This window comes from Oncorhynchus masou, chromosome 10, assembly GCF_036934945.1.
Source record: "Oncorhynchus masou masou isolate Uvic2021 chromosome 10, UVic_Omas_1.1, whole genome shotgun sequence".
Lineage (NCBI taxonomy): Eukaryota > Metazoa > Chordata > Actinopteri > Salmoniformes > Salmonidae > Oncorhynchus > Oncorhynchus masou.
Window position 1 is genome coordinate 47,938,283 of NC_088221.1, and position 19,700 is coordinate 47,957,982.

General features: G+C 43.2%; 1 protein-coding gene across 1 annotated transcript; it reads left to right on the plus strand.

Annotated features, from left to right (window-relative positions):
* The first annotated feature begins 6,793 nt into the window (after positions 1 to 6,793).
* Positions 6,794 to 12,751, plus strand: LOC135547704 (DNA excision repair protein ERCC-1-like). The gene is made up of 9 exons (XM_064976945.1): positions 6,794 to 6,949; positions 7,662 to 8,174; positions 8,345 to 8,448; positions 8,953 to 9,052; positions 9,307 to 9,383; positions 10,300 to 10,399; positions 11,833 to 11,904; positions 11,998 to 12,066; positions 12,548 to 12,751. Exons 1-9 carry the CDS (start codon positions 6,887 to 6,889, stop codon positions 12,608 to 12,610), a joined length of 1,161 nt encoding a protein of 386 aa, XP_064833017.1. The 5' UTR covers positions 6,794 to 6,886; the 3' UTR covers positions 12,611 to 12,751.
* Positions 12,752 to 19,700: the final 6,949 nt, after the last annotated feature.

Below are 19,700 nucleotides of genomic sequence, written 5' to 3' on the forward strand. Positions count from 1 at the left end.
TGTCACCACTGATAAATACACTGTAAAGTCCATGGAGAATAAGAACACCTCCTCCCAGCTGCCCACTGCTCTGAGTCTAGGAAACACTGTCACCACTGATAAATACACTGTAAAGTCCATGGAGAATAAGAACACCTCCTCCCAGCTGCCCACTGCTCTGAGTCTAGGAAACACTGTCACCACTGATAAATACACTGTAAAGTCCATGGAGAATAAGAACACCTCCTCCCAGCTGCCCACTGCTCTGAGTCTAGGAAACACTGTCACCACTGATAAATACACTGTAAAGTCCATGGAGAATAAGAACACCTCCTCCCAGCTGCCCACTGCTCTGAGTCTAGGAAACACTGTCACCACTGATAAATACACTGTAAAGCCCATGGAGAATAAGAACACCTCCACCCAGCTGCCCACTGCTCTGAGTCTAGGAAACACTGTTACCACTGATAAATACACTGTAAAGTCCATGGAGAATAAGAACACCTCCTCCCAGCTGCCCACTGCTCTGAGTCTAGGAAACACTGTCACCACTGATAAATACACTGTAAAGTCCATGGAGAATAAGAACACCTCCTCCCAGCTGCCCACTGCTCTGAGTCTAGGAAACACTGTTACAACCGATAAATCCACAAAAATTGAGAATTTCAACAAGCATTCTTCTACGGCTGGCTGGCTACCCCTACCCCGGTCAACAGCCCTGCACCCCCCACAGCAACTTGCCCAAGCCTCGTCCATTTCTCCTTCACCCAAATCCAGATACCTGATGTTCTGAAAGAGCTGCAAAATCTGGACCCCTACACATCAGCCGGGCTAGACAATCTGGACCCTCTCTTTCTAAAATTATCCACCGCAATTGTTCCAACCCCTATTACTAGCCTGTTCAACCTCTTTCATATCATCTGAGATCCCCAAAGATTGGAATGCTGCCTCGCTCATCCCCCTCTTCAAAGGGGGAGACAAACTCTTTAGACCCAAACTCTTACAGACCTATATCCATCCTACCCTGCCTTTCTAAGGTCTTCGAAAGCCAAGTTAACAAACAGATCACCGACCATTTAGAATCCCACCATATCCTCTCCACTATGCAATATGCTTTGCGATCTGGTCACAGGTGCACCTCAGCCACCCTCAAGGTCCTAAACGATATCATAACCACCATCGAAAAGAGACAATACTGTGCAGCTGTATTCATCAACCTGGCCAAGGCTGTCGACTCTGTCAATCACCACATTCTTATTGGCAGACTCAACAGCCTTGGTTTCTCAGTGCGTCTCAGTGTGTCAAATCAGAGGGCCTGTTGTCTGGACCTCTGGTAGTCTCTATGGGAGTGCAAAGGGGTTCAATTCTCGGGCTGACTCTTTTCTCTGTATACATCAATGATGTCGCTCTTGCTGCTGATGAGTCTATGATCCACCTCTACGTAGACGACACCATTCTGTATACTTCTGGTCCTTCTTTGGACACCGTGGCCTCCAACTGCTCTTAAATGCAAAACTAAATGCTCTTCAACCGGTCGCTGCACATGCCTGCCCGTCCAGCATCACTACTCTGGACAGTTCTGACTGTATACTCTCCATCCAGACTCACATTAAACATCTCCAATCCAAAACTAAATCTAGAATTGGCTTCCTATTTTGCAACAAAGCATCCTTCACTCATGCTGCCAAACATACCCTCGTAAAACTGACTATCCTACCGATCCCCGACTTCAGGGATGTTATTTACAAAATAGCCTCCAACACTCTACTCAGCAAACTGGATACAGTCTATTACAGTGCCATCCGTTTTGTCACCAAAGCCCCATATATCACCCACCACTGTGACCTGTATGTTCCCGTTGGCTGGCCTTCACTACATATTCTTCGCCAGACCCACTGGCTCCAGGTCCTCTATAAGTCTTTGCTAGGTAAAGCTCCGCTTTATCTCAGCTCACTGGTCACCATAACAACACCCACCCGTAGCATGCACTCCATCAGGTATATCTCACTGGTCATCCACACAGCCAACACCCACTTTGGCCGCCTTTCCTTCCAGTTCTCTGCTGCCAATGACTGGAACGAATTGCAAAATTCTGAAGTTGGAGAGTTATATCTCCCTCATTAACTTTAAGCATCAGCTATCTGAGCAGCTAACCGATCGCTGCAGCTGTACATAGCCCATCTGTATTAGCCCACCCAACTACCTACCACATCCCCATATTGTTTTTATTTACTTTGTGCTCTTTTGCACACCAGTATTTCTACTTGCACATCTTCATCTGCACATCTATCACTTCAGGGCCTGTTTATTGCCTTACCTCCTTATTCCATTTGCACACACTGTTATTAGACTTTTCTATTGTCAAATCAAATCAAATCAAATTTTAATTGTCACATACACATGGTTAGCAGATGTTAATGCGAGTGTAGCGAAATGCTTGTGCTTCTAGTTCCGACAATGCAGTAATAACCAACGAGTAATCTAGCTAACAATTCCAAAACTACTACCTTATACACACAAGTGTAAGAGGATAAAGAATATGTACATAAATATATATGAATGAGTGATGGTACAGAGCGGCATAGGAAAGATGCCGAAGATGGTATCGAGTACAGTATATACATATGATATGAGTATGTAAACAAAGTGGCATAGTTTAAAGTGGCTAGTGATACATGTATTACATAAAGATGCAGTAGATTATATAGAGTACAGTATATATGTATACATATGAGATAAATAATGTAGGGTATGTAAACATTATATTAGGTAGCATTGTTTAAAGTGGCTAGCGATATATTTTACATCAATTCCCATCAATTCCCATTATTAAAGTGGCTGGAGTTGAGTCAGTGTGTTGGCAGCAGCCACTCAATGTTAGTGGTGGCTGTTTAACAGCTTCTATCTCAAGGCCATCAGACTGTATTGTATTATTGACCGTACGTTTGTTTATTCCATGTGTAACTCTGTGTTGTTGTCTGTCGCACTGCTTTGTTTTATCTTGTCCAGGTCGCAGTTGTAAATGAGAACTTGTTCTCAACTGGCCTACCTGGTTAAATAAAGGTGAAATAAATAAATAAACAAAATAAAAGACTCAGGGCCGTAAACAGACCTTTTTCAATAAATTGTTTTGCCCACAACCATGGTCACAGACTTGTTGAGCAATTATTACAAGAGGGGAAAGCAGCACAATCTGATGAGTATTTTTTTTAAACTATTATGAATAAACGCTTCCTTTATTAACAATGACCAGCACAACTCCTGCCAACAATAGAAGATTGTAATAAATACTATAGCCTACCATGACTATATCCAACACAACTCCATTGGTTTCCACTATCATGTATCCCAGTGGTTTTCAAACTTTGACTGTAAATTATGTCTGAGTGTTGGACCCTCTATCTGTAAATGATGTCTGAGTGTTGTAGTGACCTATCAAATGATGTCTGAGTGTTAACCCTGGCTATCTGTAAATGATGTCTGAATGTTGGAGTGTACCCCTGGCTATCCCAAATGATGTCACAGTGTGCCCCCACTGTAAATGATGCAACCAACCACCCTATCTGTAAATGATGTCTGACCCCTGGCTATCCAGTGTGCCCCCATCACACCCAATCTGTAAAAGCACCCACCCAACCACACACCCACTCAAGCACCCACCCACACACCCAATCAAGCACACTGAGTGTTGGAGTGTGCCCCTGGCTATCTGTAAATGATGTCTGAGTGTTGGAGTGTTCCCCTGGCTATCTGTAAATGATGTCTGAGTGTTGGAGTGTTGCCCCTGGCTATCTGTAAATTATGTCTGAGTGTTGGAGTGTTGCCCCTGGCTATCTGTAAATTATGTCTGAGTGTTGGAGTGTGCCCCTGGCTATCTGTAAATAATGTCCTAGTGTAGGAGTGTTCCCCTGGCTATCTGTAAATGATGTCTGAGTGTTGGAGTGTTCCCCTGGCTATCTGTCAATGATGTCTGAGTGTTGGAGTGTTCCCCTGGCTATCTGTAAATGATGTCTGAATGTTGGAGTGTTCCCCTGGCTATCTCTAAATGATGTCTGAGTGTTGGAGTGTTCCCCTGGCTATCTGTAAATGATGTCTGAATTTTGGAGTGTTCCCCTGGCTATCTGTAAATGATGTCTGAATGTTGGAGTGTTCCCCTGGCTATCTGTAAATGATGTCTGAGTGTTGGAGTGTTCCCCTGGCTATCTGTAAATGATGTCTGAATGTTGGAGTGTTCCCCTGGCTATTTGTAAATGATGTCTGAGTGTTGGAGTGCTCCCCTGGCTATCTGTAAATGATGTCTGAGTGTTGGAGTGTGCCCCTGGCTATCCATAAATTAAAATGGCGTGTTCCCTGGCTATCAATAATGTTTGAGTCTGATTTGACTATCTGTAATATATGTTTGAATTTGAAATTATTAACATGTTTACTTTTGATGTAAATGATGTTTGAGTGTGTTCCCCTGGCTATCTGTAAATGATGTTTGAATGTTGGAGTGTGCCCCTGCCTATCTGTAAATTATGTCTGAGTGTTAGTTTCTGGCTATCTGTAAATGATGTTTGACTTACTGACTATCTGTAAATGATGTCTAAGTATATTTCAAACCAGTGAAGTGTTCCCCTGGCTATCTGTAAATTAGACTTTTACCCCAAGTAGTATATAATATAATGAATATATATATCCCATTGTAAATGATGTCTGAGTGTTTGTCCTCTGGCTATCTTAAATTATGTCTGAGTGTTGGGGCCACTGGCTATCTGTAAATGATGTCTGAGTGTTGGAGTGTTCCCGGCTATCTGTAAATGATGTCTGAGTGTTGGAGTGTTCTGGCTATCCATAAATTAAAATAACGGCGCAATAATGGCGATTTGCTTAATATAAGGAACATGAAATTATTAACACGTTTACTTTTGATGAATAAGTATATTTCAACAATTACTATTGACTTACGATACTTTTAAGTATATTTCAAACCAGAATACTTTTAGACTTTTACTCAAGTAGTATTTTACTGGATAACTTTCACTTTTACCAGAGTAATTTTCTATGAAGGTATCTATACTTTTACTCAAGTATGAAATTGGATACTTTTCCCGCCACTGCCAACCTACTTGTAGTGGGGTTGCAGGATCGGATGGAAAGGACGCTCTGTCTGCACCGCACCATCGCGTTGGAAGGCACCCTGCCTGCAGAGTACTCGTTGCCAGCCGGGTAGAACTGTTCTTTATATCGTAACAAATTAGCCTAAATATGTTACATCATTTCATTCCATAATATTGAAGGCAGTGCGATGTTACAGCTGTTTAATCTTTATACAAACAATTAGTTGCCACCCACACTAGGACTATTTGAAATATAAAAATGGTTCAACCGAATCGCCAGGTTGACTATTGTTCTGGCTGCAAGGAGTCAGTAGTAAAATGCTAAACTGTATTTTATGTGGACGATAAACTTAAACCTACTCTGTTTTTGTGCCAGGTAAAACGGGAGGAAATGAAACACATGATTTATTGTCAGTAATCTGGATGTGCACGCACGCCTTTGCACGCCCGTGCTGATGACTGGTCAACAATCAACTTTTTGGTTCTGAAGCGTAGATGAGAATTTAAGGACGAGTTCTGGGCAGAACAACTTCGACAAAAAATATATGTACTATATACAGTGCCAATCAAAAGTTTGGACACACCTACTCATTTCATAAGGAGTTTTCTTTATTTTTTTTTTTTTTTTACTATTTTCTACATTGTAGAATAATCGTGAAGACATCAAAACTATGAAATAACACATATGGAATCTTGTAGTAACCAAAACAAGTGTTAAACAAATATATTTTATATTTGAAAATCTTCAAAGTAGCCACCCTTTGCCTTTACGACAGCTTTGCACACTCTTGGTATTCTCTCAACCAATTTACCACCACCTAACAGGGCACAGTAAAGGCAAAGGGGCATGTGCTCTACACAGGTAGAGCCCTATCTGTGCACGTACAGACATGTGGCTCGTATCACTGATTAATAGTTTGTTTTGGACCGGTACCACACACAAAAAGGCTATATTCACAAGCATTACACAATAGCCTATACTCATTAATAGGCACTGATTGTCTCATTATTATCACATCATTTGCATATGCTGTATATAGATTTTTCTACTGTATTATTGATTGTATGTTTGTTTATTCCATGTGTAACTCTGTTGTTGTTGTTGTTGTATGTGTCGAACTGCTTTGCTTTCTCTTGGCCAGGTCGCAGTTGCAAATGAGAACTTGTTCTTATCTAGCCTACCTGGTTAAATAAAATGAATTAAAATAAATAAAATGAATCGATGACGAACATTCATTTTTGGGCCGACCACAAAATAGTGATGAGTACAATTGGAAGATCATGCACAGTTTCATAGGCCTACCATCTCAAAGTCAACCATCACCCTGTGCTGCTGCCTGTGACTGACTCCTGCGTCTTGAGGTTTCACACCCCAGAGTGACAGCCATGGGGCTTCCACTTCATTATCCTTCAGCAAAGGAATCATATAGCTTTGGTGTCTGTCTCTTTCCTTAGTAGCCTACAATTGAAGATGTTGACACACTTAGCTGTCGTTTCTCAAGGGATTTTCCTCCAGGCTCTTTTCCTTCTTTAAAAAAAGTACTTTCGGAGGTTGGGGCTGCAATGCTCTGACAATGTTCAAAACACACCATCAGAAATGCGTTCAGGTCGACGAACCCTAGTCCTGATGTGGAACTCTTGCGTCCTCTGCTGACAGATAATGGAAATACCGGTAGTGGAATCGATTACTCTTTGATCAACAGCAGAAAGTCATGCCTGGTTGACATTTTCGACGCTCCGCAGTGGTCGTCAAAACCAGAGCGACAGTTAGCTATGTGGATAGCTAGAGGCATGTATTTGATTCAAATATGGAAAAAAAGAGGTTTAATATCAACCTAGACGACTCTGCCTTCACAAAAGAAAGAGCCCCGGTAAGTAAATCGCTAATGAATGAGTTAGTTCATCACCAGCTATGTTTCAGGGGTGTAGGCTAACTAACTAGTCAATTCAGAGGGGCTTTATAGTAATGGGAAACATGTGCTGACATTGCCAAAACAAGTGAAGGGAATATACACTAGTGAAATAAACAATACAAATGAACAGTAAACATCACAGAAGTTCCAAAAGAACAAAGACATTACACATGTCATTCGGTGTGTATATATACAGTGTTATAACGATGTACAAATGGTTAAAGTACAAAAAAGAGACTATCCTAGTCTTGTTAGCGATCTAGCTAAGTTAGTAGTGCTGACCAAAGCTACAGTAGAGATATTTGGTGTCCTGAAATAGTCTGGAAACGGGTCTATTTTCTGTCCAGATTGTTTTATTTGGTTGCAGACAGACAACCAGTCCCTCAAACCTCTAGTCCTTTTGACATTAGTAAAGTAAAGTCAGCTCGCTAAATTACTAAGACGTAACGTTAATTGTTATTGTAGTTACACCTACAAGGAAGGTTGAAGGTAGCAAGTGGTTGAAAAATACAGTTTTTCCGTTGTAGGGTTTTGGACCTCTATACAATATTCATAACTTTCCATCTTGGCTTTGATTGTAGAGCGTTGCAATACACATTGCATATGTCACATGTTGGAGAACTGCATGGGCACATGGTTAACAAAGCCACCCACCTGGGTTCTCTTGCAGGTGAAACCCCTGTTCCAGCCCTCCTCTAAGGCAGGCCAGAGTGCATCATCATCATCATCATCAACCACCTCTGAGACCAAAGCTCAGCCTGCACCCCCGTCGTCTGCTGGCCAACCACTATCCTACGCAGAGTTCATTGTCCAGAGCAAAGGCCATGCACCTCAGCGAGTCCCCTCAGTTCCACAGAGAGTGGAGCTGTCCAGGGCGGCTGCAGGAACGGGGACAGGGATAGATACAGACACGGGTAGTTTGAAGCAGGGTCCCTGTCAAGGAGCACAAGGTGGGCCTGATGTGACGTCGTCGTCGTCCTCTGTGGGGTGTGAGAGGCCTCGGGCCCAGGGGACCAAGGATCCGGGGTCTGGTGGACCACCAGGGATTACACAGGGAGAGGAGGGGCAGAGGGCTGGGACTGAGCAGAAGCAGGGGGAGGGTCAAGGGTCAGAGGGCAGCAACATCCTAGGTCATCCTAAACCAGTGGGATCTGGTAATAGTATCATAGTCAGCCCCAGACAGGTAAGAGTGATGGATGTAACAGTCTTACCAACATAATAATTCAGGGAGAACAAAGACATTACATCAATAACTTATAACTTATTATCAATAAGTTATTTATCAATAACTTAAGAAAGCTTTGAAGTGTTGTCTTACTAATTCATCTTCACACCTTGGTTGTTATTGTGCAGAGAGGAAACCCCATTTTGAAATTTGTGAGGAGTGTGCCTTGGGAGTTTGGAGACGTGGTCCCCGACTATGTCCTGGGGCAGACGACCTGCGCTCTCTTCCTCAGGTCTCTGTGTGTGCGCAATACATGCTTTATGGAATTTTTACCGTGTGTGTGTGATGTGGCCTTTTCTGTTCCACTGAAACCTGTTATACATGCTCACCTCTCACCTAGTTAGTGAGTAGCCGCTTGCCACTTCTGTTCTTTTCTTGTTGTTTTATTCTGTGAACCTTTACACCTTCACGTAAATGTTGCTATGCTATGTTATGCTATGCTATGCTATGTTATGTAACGGCTTCTCTGGAACAAACAATGGTGACATTTGCTACTCATGTTCTAATGGAAGAGGTTCTCATAGTATCTCCCTCTTGTATTTGTGTCCTGGCCTGTTGGTGTTGTCCTTGCCTGTTGGTGTTGTCCTGGCCTGTTGGTGTTGTCCTTGCCTGTTGGTGTTGTCCTTGCCTGTTGGTGTTGTCCTGGCCTGTTGGTGTTGTCCTTGCCTGTTGGTGTTGTCCTGGCCTGTTGGTGTTGTCTCCGTTGTACTGTTCTTGCTCCTTGTTGGACCGGCAGTCTGAGGTACCACAACCTCAACCCCAACTACATCCACGACCGTCTCAAACTGTTGGGCCAGACCTTCACCCTCAGGGTTCTACTGGTGTTAGTTGATGTGGTGAGACTAGAAAATAGTTTTTTTCTCCTCATTTATTGATTAATTTAATTAGAGGTCATGATTATAGTGTAAAAGTACTTTTATTCTGATCATTTTTCAGTTTTACACATTGCAGATTTGCCTAATACCCCACCCTCTCCCGTTCCCACCCTCTCCCGTCCCCACCCTCTCCCGTCCCCACCCTCTCCCGTCCCCCCGTCTCTCTCCCGTCCCCACTCTCTCCCGTCCCCACTCTCCCTGGTGGTGTTTTGCAGAAAGACCCTCACCATTCTCTGAAAGAGCTGGCTCGTATCTGTATCATGGCTGACTGCACTCTCATCCTGGCCTGGAGGTAACCCTCTCACCCCTGGCCTGGCGGTAACCCTCTCACCCTGGCGGTAACCCTCTCACCCATGGCCTGGCGGTAACCCTCTCACCCATGGCCTGGAGGTAACCCTCTCACCCCTGGCCTGGAGGTAACCCTCTCACCCCTGGCCTGGAGGTAACCCTCTCACCCCTGGCCTGGAGGTAACCCTCTCACCCCTGGCCTGGAGGTAACCCTCTCACCCCTGGCCTGGAGGTAACCCTCTCACCCCTGGCCTGGAGGTAACCCTCTCACCCCTGGCCTGGAGGTAACCCTCTCACCCCTGGCCTGGAGGTAACCCTCTCACCCCTGGCCTGGAGGTAACCCTCTCACCCCTGGCCTGGAGGTAACCCTCTCACCCCTGGCCTGGAGGTAACCCTCTCACCCCTGGCCTGGAGGGAACCCTCTCACCCCCCTGGCCTGGCCTGGGAACCCTCTCACCCCTGGCCTGGTGGGAACCCTCTCACCCCTGGCCTGGTGGGAACCCTCTCACCCCTGGCCTGGTGGGAACCCTCTCACCCCTGGCCTGGTGGGAACCCTCTCACCCCTGGCCTGGTGGGAACCCTCTCATCCCTGGACGTAACTCTCTCACCCCTGGCGGTAACCCTCTCACCCCTGGCCTGGAGGTAACCCTCTCACCCCTGGCCTGGTGGGAACCCTCTCATCCCTGGCCTGGTGGGAACTCTCTCACCCCTGGAGGTAACTCTCTCACCCCTGGCCTGGTGGGAACCCTCTCACCCCTGGCCTGGTGGGAACCCTCTCATCCCTGGCCTGGTGGGAACTCTCTCACCCCTGGAGGTAACTCTCTCACCCCTGGCCTGGCGGTAACCCTCTCCATTCCTTACTATGTAATGACAATGTTTGAGAGTGAAGATTCTAAGTTGGAACTTGTTTTTCTTAACAGTCCAGAGGAGGCGGGACGTTACCTGGAGACGTACAAGTCCTATGAGAAGAAACCAGCTGATCTGCTGAAGGAACATGTGGAGAAAGACTACCTGTCGAAGGTCTGAGCCATTATGGGCAATAACCAACAGTCATATTAATACACTGAACAAAAAATATAAACGCAAAATGTAAATTGTTGGTCCCATGTTTCATGAGCTGAAGTAAAATATCCCAGAAATGCTCCTTATACACAAAAATCGCATTTCTCCTCAATGTTGTGCACAAATGTGTTTACATCCCTGTCAGTGATAATTTCTCCTTTGCCAAGATAATCCATCTACCTACCTGACAGGTGTGGCATATCAAGAAGCTGAGTACAGCATGATTAGCATGATTATTACACATGTGCACCTTGTGCTGGGGGACAATAAAAGGCCACTCTAAAATGTGCAGTTTTGTCACACAACACAATAGATGTTTTAAGGGGTTGTGCAATGGGCATGCTGACTGCAGGAATGTCCACCAGAGCCGTTGCCAGATAATTTAATGTTAATTTCTCTACCATAAGCCGCCTCCGACATCGTTTCGAAGAATTTGGCAGTACGTCCAACTGGCCTCACAACCACAGACCACGTGTAACCACGACAACCCAGGACCTCCACATCCTGCTTCTTCACCTGCGTAAACGCATGAGACCAGCCACCCGGACAGCTGATGAAACTGTGGGTTTAAACAGCCAAAGAATTTCTGCACAAATCTGTCAGAAACTGTCTCAGGAAGCTCATCTGTGTGCTCGTCATCTTCACCAGGGTCTTGTTCTGACCGTAGTTTGGCGTTGTAACCGATTTCAGTGGGCAAATGCTCACTTTTGCTGGGCACTGGAGAAGGGGCTTTTCACAGATGAATCCCAGTTTCATCTTTAGCGGGGAGATTGCAAAGCGTGTATGGCGTTGTGTGGGCGAACTGATTGTGAACAGAGTGCCCCATGGTGGGGTTATGGTATGGGGCAGAGGCATAAGCTACGGACAACAAACACAATTGCATTTTTTTACGATGGCAATTTGAATGCGCAGAGATAACCGATAACACCCGTTTTTTAAATAAACATGCCACCCGTTTATTAAGTTTGGGATGCTCTGGATAGACTTGTTCGACAGCGTGTTCCAGTTCACACCAATATTCCAGCAAGGAGAGTGGGACAACTAACAACCTGATCAACTATATGTGAAGGAGTTGTCACACGGCATGAGGCACATGGTGGTCGCACCAGATACTGACTTTCAGAATTATTATTGTTAAATTTTAATATTATTTTATTATATTTTAATGGTGTCTTTGACCGACATGCGTATCTGTATTCCCAGTCATGTGACCAACACAGATTAGGGCCTAATTGAATAAATTTATTCATTTATTTCAATTGACTGATTTTCTTTCATAGGAACTGTAACTCAGTAACATCTTAGCAGTTTTGCCTAATAACCCACTCTCTCCCATCCCTACTCTCTCCCGTCCCCACCCTCTCCCCTCCCCACTCTCTCCCGTCCCACAGGTGACGGACTGTCTGACCACTGTGAAGTCTGTCAACAAGACTGACTCGATCACTCTGCTGTCAACCTTCTCTGTAAGAGGCTTTCATTATATATTGAAATGAACCGTGCTGATGTACTCAAATGAATTGTCTTGAGTTGAGCTGAGAGATGGTCTTTTTTCTCAGTCCTTAGAGGGGATCATCACTGCAACTAAGGAGGACCTGGTTCTCTGTCCTGGACTGGGACCCCAGAAGGTGAGCAGGAAGGATGGGTGGAGGGATGGGTAGAGGGGTAGAGGGATATATGGATGGGTAGAGGGGTAGAGGGATGGGTGGAGGGATGGGTAGAGGGATATATGGATGGGTAGAGGGGTGGAGGGATGGGTGGAGGGATGGGTAGAGGGATGGGTAGAGGGATATATGGATGGGTAGAGGGGTGGAGGGATGGGTAGAGGGATATATGGATGGGTGGAGAGATGGGTAGAGGGATATATGGATGGGTGGAGGGATGGGTGGAGGATGGGGGGTGTTTGACAGAAAGAGAGGGAATAGTGTTCCCTTGATTTTTAAAATATGACCTTCCAACATTTTAATTATTATAATTCAGTGTGATTATTTCCAAACGTTGATGGTTATTTCAAACCAATTTAGGAAAATATATCCTCAAACAGTGTCTTGTTTTCCTTAGTTAGTCTCCTTGCATTATTGAGTGGTGTGTGTTTGCTGTGTCCTACAGGCCAGACGTCTCTATGACGTGCTACACCAGCCCTTCCTCAAGGCCAAGAAGAAAGACAGCTGACCCACAGACAATCCTTACTACTCTACTTTCTCCTCAGCAGGGAACTGGCTTCCATAAGGGCCCACTATCCTAAGGACTGTTTCAACTGTAATGTTGTTGTTTTTTTTTTGCATTTGTATAAAAATAAAACATGAGAAAATAGATCTTGAGTCAATAAATGTTAGAATCACCTTTGGCAGTGATTACAGCGGTGAGTCTGTCTGGGTAAGTCTATACCTGGATTGCACAATATTTTCTTTTGGTCTTTTTTTGAGTTCTTCAACTCTGTTGATCATTGCTAGACGACCATTTTCAGGTCTTGCCATATATTTTATAGCAGATTTAAGTCAAAACTGTAATTCGGCCACTCGAACGTTCTCTGTCTTCTTGGTAAGCAACTCCAGTGTAGATTTGGTTTTGTGTTTTAGGTTATTGTCCTGCTGAAAGGTGAATTCATCTACCCATTGTCTGGTGGAAAGCAGACTAAACCAGGCCTGTGGTTAGCTCCAGTCTGTTTTTAGTTGGGTTTTTTTTATCCTGAAAAACTACCCAGTTAATGAATACAAGCATACCCATAACATGATGCAGCCACCACTATCAGGGATGCAAACTTCACCTTTCAGTGAAATTTGCTTTTGGATGATCCCCCAAAGGGATCAAAATAGGTGACCTAAGTGATTTGTGTAGATCCGATGAGACAAGTTTGGGTGGGTGGGGGGGGCCTTTGGATGACTACTGGCTGTATGCCAACGAGTGATGTGCCTTTGGAACAATAGTGGCTGAATCCAACGCTCAGCAAATCGTTCACATAACAACAGAATGCAGCATGTGCCTGAAGAGAGGAAATACAACCAATGTAATAGTTACAGCATCAGCGTGCTCTCTGGAAAGAGAGTAGAATGGCAATTTGACAGTTATTAATTTACAACAGCGCGTCTCCTAAATGATATCGACGAGGTAGGTGAGAAGCTTGACCACGAAGACAAGGTGATGAAGCATACTTCATGAGCTGTAACTGAAAAACAACTGGCATTTGGAAAGTTTGAGGTGAGGGAGAAAGTGTGGTGGAACCAGTATTGTTGGCATTGTTAAGTGTCTTACTAGCTCGATCAAATTATCTGTTAGCTAGCCAGAGAAATGTTGAGCAACATTAGCCAACTTAACTGATCAAATAGAATTTATGGTGTGAAAATTAGCTGCCTAATAAAGTCAGACAGCTACTGATTGTAACCTAACCTTAGCCAGCAGCATACCACTGCTGGCTTGCTTCTGAAGCTAAGCAGGGATGGTCCTGTTGAGTCACTGGATGGGAGACCAGGTGTTGTTGAAGGGCCAGTAGGAGGCACTCTCTCCTCTGGTCTAAAGCATATCCTAATACCCCAGTGCAGTGATTGGGGACACTGCCCTGTGCAGGGTGCTGTCTTTCAGATGGGATGTTAAACAGGTGTCCTGACTCTGATGTCATTAAAGATCCAATAGCACTTATCATAAGAGTAGGGGTGTTAACCCTGGTGTCCTGGCTACATTCCCAATCTGACCGTCACTGAATAATCCCCAGTTTACAGTTGTCTTATTCATCCCCCTCCTCTCCCCTGTAACTATTCCCCAGGTCGTTGAGGTAAATGAGGATGTTTTCTCAGTCAATTTACCTGGTGAAATAACGGATAAATAAAATAACCAATTTGCTGTTAACGTTCTATGACTCCTTGCTGTTCTTCAAGTTATAATTTTAAATTTTTTCCTTTATTTAACCAGGCAAGTCAGTTAAGAAGAAATTCTTATTTTCAATGACGGCCTGGGAACAGTGGGTTAACTGCCTGTTCAGGGGCAGAACGACAGATTTGTACCTTGTCAGCTCAGGGATTCGAACTTGCAACCTTTTGATTACTAGTCCAACGCTCTAACCACGAGGCAACCCTGCTGCTTGTTGCTGGCAATAATGAGGGGTGGTCGTTAGATCGCAGACCCATTACGGATGCAGGCAATGAGGACGCCTGTATCTTTGTAATGAATAGGTCTATTGATACACCATCCAAAGTGTAATAACTTCACCATGCTCAAAGGTTCAAATTCAATGTATTTTTTTTTTAATGTATCCACCAATAGTTGTCCTTCTTTGTGAGGCATTGGAAAACCTCTCTCGTCTTTGTGGGAGAATCTGTGTTTTAAATGCACTTGTTTGACTGAGGGACCCTACGGAGAATTGTATGTGTGGGGTGTTTACCATGATTCTTATTTATTACTATTATTGCACACAGTGAGTCCATGCAATTTATTATGTGACTTGTTCAGGAAATGTTTACTCCTGAATTTATTTAGGTTTTTGCTGTAACAAAGGGGTTGAATACTGATTTACTCAAGACATTTCAGCATTTCATTTTTAACATTTTAAAAAACATAATTCCACTTTGACATTATGGGGTATTGTGTGTAAGTCAGTGAAAAAAACATCTCAATTGAATCCATTGTTTATTCAGGCTGTAACACAAACAAGTAAAGGGCTTTGAATTCTTTCTGAAGGCATCTGCCAAGTCATCAACAGCTATTTGTTTCAATTCAATCCAGTGTTCAACTTAAAATAGACAATACATATAGGCTTAGGCTTGGTTGATTTCAAATGTAACCTTCAAGTTAATCATTAACGTTGAATTCACGTCTCCATTTCAACCAAATATCTAAATTTAAAGAATAGGACTAAATCAAAATCGCACTTGATTTAAAATGCATTTAAGATTAGATTAAATCCTTCAATTCACGTCATCATTTTTTGGGGGGTTGAGATGTAGACCAACATGGACAAACTGGATATTGAATTGTGTTTGGTTGTCAACTCAACCAAATATCAACATTTGAAAGAGATGTACTGTGTCTTCGTATTAGACTAAGTCAGCGGGAACTGTCTGGAAAATGTATTTGATTCTGATTTAGTCCTATACTTTAACATTGATTCTGATTTAGTCCTATACTTTAACATTGATTCTGATTTAGTCCTATACTTTAACATTGATTCTGATTTAGTCCTATACTTTACCGTTGATTCTTGGTTGAGATGGAGACATGTATCCAACATATCAATGATTAATGTGGAGCTATATACAGGTGGTACCAGGTCAATGTGGAGCTCTATACAGGTGGTACCAGGTCAATGTGGAGCTATATACAGGAAGTACCAGATCAATGTGGAGCTCTATAAAGGAAGTACCAGATCAATGTGGAGCTCTATACAGGAAGTACCCGATCAATGTGGAGCTCTATACAGGAAGTACCAGGTCAATGTGGAGCTCTATACAGGTGGTACCAGTACCAGGTCAATGTGGAGCTCTATACAGGTGGTACCAGGTCAATGTGGAGCTATATACAGGTGGTACCAGGTCAATGTGGAGCTATATTCAGGTGGTACCAGGTCAATGTGGAGCTCTATACAGGTGGTACCAGGTCAATGTGGAGCTCTATACAGGTGGTACCAGGTCAATATGGAGCTCTATACAGGTGGTACCAGTACCAGGTCAATGTGGAGCTCTATACAGGTGGTACCAGGTCAATGTGGAACAATATACAGGTGGTACCATGTCAATGTGGAGCTATATACAGGTGGTACCAGGTCAATGTGGAGCTCTATACAGGTGGTACCAGGTCAATGCGGAGCTATATACAGGTGGTACCAGATCAATATGGAGCTATATACAGGTGGTACCAGGTCAATGTGGAGCTCTATACAGGTGGTACCAGTACCAGGTCAATGTGGAGCTATATACAGGTGGTACCAGTACCAGGTCAATGTGGAGCTATATACAGGTGGTACCAGATCAATGTGGAGCTATATACAGGGAGTACCAGATCATTGTGGAGCTACATACAGGCAGTACCAGGTCAATGTGGAGCTATATACAGGTGGTACCAGGTCAATGTGGAGCTATATACAGGGGGTACCAGTACCAGGTCAATGTGGAGGTCTATACAGGGGGTACCAGTACCAGATCATTGTGGAGCTATATACAGGTGGTACCAGTACCAGGTCAATGTGGAGCTCTATACAGGGGGTACCGGTACCAGATCAATGTGGAGCTCTATACAGGGACTACCAGTACCATATCATTGTGGAGCTATATACAGAAAGTACCAGATCAATATGCTGCTATATACAGGGAATACCAGATCAATGTGGAGCTATATACAGGGACTACCAGTACCAGATCCATGTGGAGCTATATATAGGAAGTACCAGATCAATGTGGAGCTATATACAGGGACTACCAGTACCAAATCAATGTGGAGCTATATACAGGGGGTTCTACATTATGGTAAAATAAACATATGAGGCTACATGCTGCTATCAAATTAAATCAAATGTATTGGTCACATACAAATGGTTAGTAGATGTTAATGTGAGTGTAGCGAAATGCTTGTCCTTCTAGTTCCGACAGTGCAGTAATAACTAACAATTAATCTCTGTCTGTCTGCCTGCCTGCCTGCCTGCCTGCAACCCCACAGTTTGTAACCTGCCACCACCCATGCAACCAGGCCTCACACATACCCCAAGGGTGAGAGAGACAGCGATTTCATTAATCGAAGGTGAATCACAGTACACCTAGAATTGGTCTAGGAGACATGTTTTCTGTACTTTATCTCTCTTGAGGTTTCTTGTCGCTCGTAGTGTTCACAGCTCTTACATATACTCAGGTATAACTACCCTGTAAATGACTGTTTCATATACAAGATCCCTTGTACATGCAGGCAGGGTAAAGTGACTAGGCATCAGGATAGATAATAATAAGTTATTTGAGGTAGATACAGTTGAAGTCGGGAAGTTGACATACATACACCTTAGCCAAATACATTTAAACTCAGTTTTTTTACAATGAGGTAGATATGTACATGAAGGCAGGTAAGAATATACTCAAAAAGAGAGAACAATTATAAAAACCAACAAACAGTGGCAATAACCAATAGTCTGAGTACAATAATCAGAGAAAGAAAAATAACGTGGATATAAATAAGAGAGAATAGGGTCAAAGTGTTTTTAGGATCTGTAGGAACTATAAGAACAAGTGGTTTTAATAAGCACAATAAAACAAAAATAGCAAAGAATAAGCAAAGAAAGAATAAATACAAAAAAAATACGAATATCACAGGAAGTTAAATGAATAAACTGAGAATAAACCCGGAAACAAGAATATCCGTAGCGTTAGAATAGAAAATTACATGAAAGAGCAGCAATAATACAAATATAAATGGTCTATAAACTAATATTAGTACTTCGCAGACACAGAAAAAGGTAAACAACTTAGACTGACGGTAGGAAGACCAAAAAGATGCAGGCCGCAATAATGAGTAAATTGGCAGTAGACATTCTGAGCACTAGGCATCCGCTAGGCAAAACATAACTAATAGAAATGTCTAAGAAATGGGAAAAACGCACTAGGAAAATGGGTACTAAATGGCCAGAGGAGGGAACATTTGATGTCTCAGTGTGTCTCAGGAAATGGAAACTATAATAAAAAACGCATAAAGGACACGGAAAGAAATGGAAAAAAATAAACGAGCTAGAGAAAGCAAGGTGATGAAATTGTTCAAAGTAGAAGGAGAGGGATTGCTGAAAAGTATAAAGACAGCTAGAGGAATGTTGAAGAAAGACAATGAAAAGTCAGACAGGAAGATGGTGGAGGTTTACAGAACCTCCAGAACATCAATGGAGGTTTACAGAACCTCCAGAACATCAATGAAGGTTTACAGAACCTCCAGAACATCAATGGAGGTTTACAGAACCTCCAGAACATCAATAGAGGTTTACAGAACCTCCACCATACATCAATGGAGGTTTACAGAACCTCCACCATACATCAATGGAGGTTTACAGAACCTCCAGAACATCAATGGAGGTTTACAGAACCTCCAGAACATCAATGGAGGTTTACAGAACCTCCATAACATCAATGGAGGTTTACAGAACCTCCAGAACATCAATGGAGGTTTACAGAACCTCCACCATACATCAATGGAGGTTTACAGAACCTCCAGAACATCAATAGAGGTTTACAGAACCTCCACCATACACCAATGGAGGTTTACAGAACCTCCACCATACATCAATGGAGGTTTACAGAACCTCCAGAACATCAATGGAGGTTTACAGAACCTCCACCATACATCAATGGAGGTTTACAGAACCTCCACCATACATCAATGGACAAATTCTGATGGTGTCTGGAGCAGTGGAAATAAAGGGAGAAGTGGGACTGGAAAAAAGAGAGGGATGTTTCCTCTACACTTTCTTTAGAGAAAAGAAAGGACTTGAAAAAACACACAACTGATGAACAGAGACTTACAAAACAAGAAAAACAACATTCAGAGACAACTGACTCAGCTTCAGCTGGAAGAATTGACCTACAAAGGAAAAAAAGGAATCCAGGCCCCAGTGACAACACCTCTGCCAGAAGTAGGGACAATGGCTGCAGTCTTGTCGTGGAAATTTCCTGTATTTACCAAATCATGAGAGCAAACCACACACAAGTCAGAGTTAGTTATCACAAAGTCCATCTTTAATTATATGAGCTCCATCACAACCCTGTGACTCTCAGATCAATTCAGTGTCTATCAATGAATTCTCTGAGAGTCCCTAACACATTGCAACTGAGATCCTTTATAGCAAAGACACACATAGCCAGACAGCATTGGCATAATTTATCGTTCAGCTTTGTCTCCTAAACTATGTTCTTTTCTCAAACTCAGAACCATAAGGGCAGCAACTTTTTTATTGTACCTTTATTTTACATTTATTTATACAGGTTCACATTGAGATAACATCTCTTTTCCAATAGGTACCTGGTCCAATAGCAGCGGGGGGAACTGTCACGATCGTCGTACGAACTGGAAATATACTCAGACCAAAGTGCAGCGTGATTTGGGTTCCACATGTTCAATAAAGGAAACTCACAAAAACAATAAACAGCAAACGAAACGTGAAGTCATGGAGTGCTCACAGGCAACTACACAGAAACAAGATCCCACAAAACACAGTGGTGAAACGGCTGCCTAAATATGATCCCCAATCAGAGACAACGATACAGCTGCCTCTGATTGGGAACCATACCAGGCCAACATAGAAATGCAC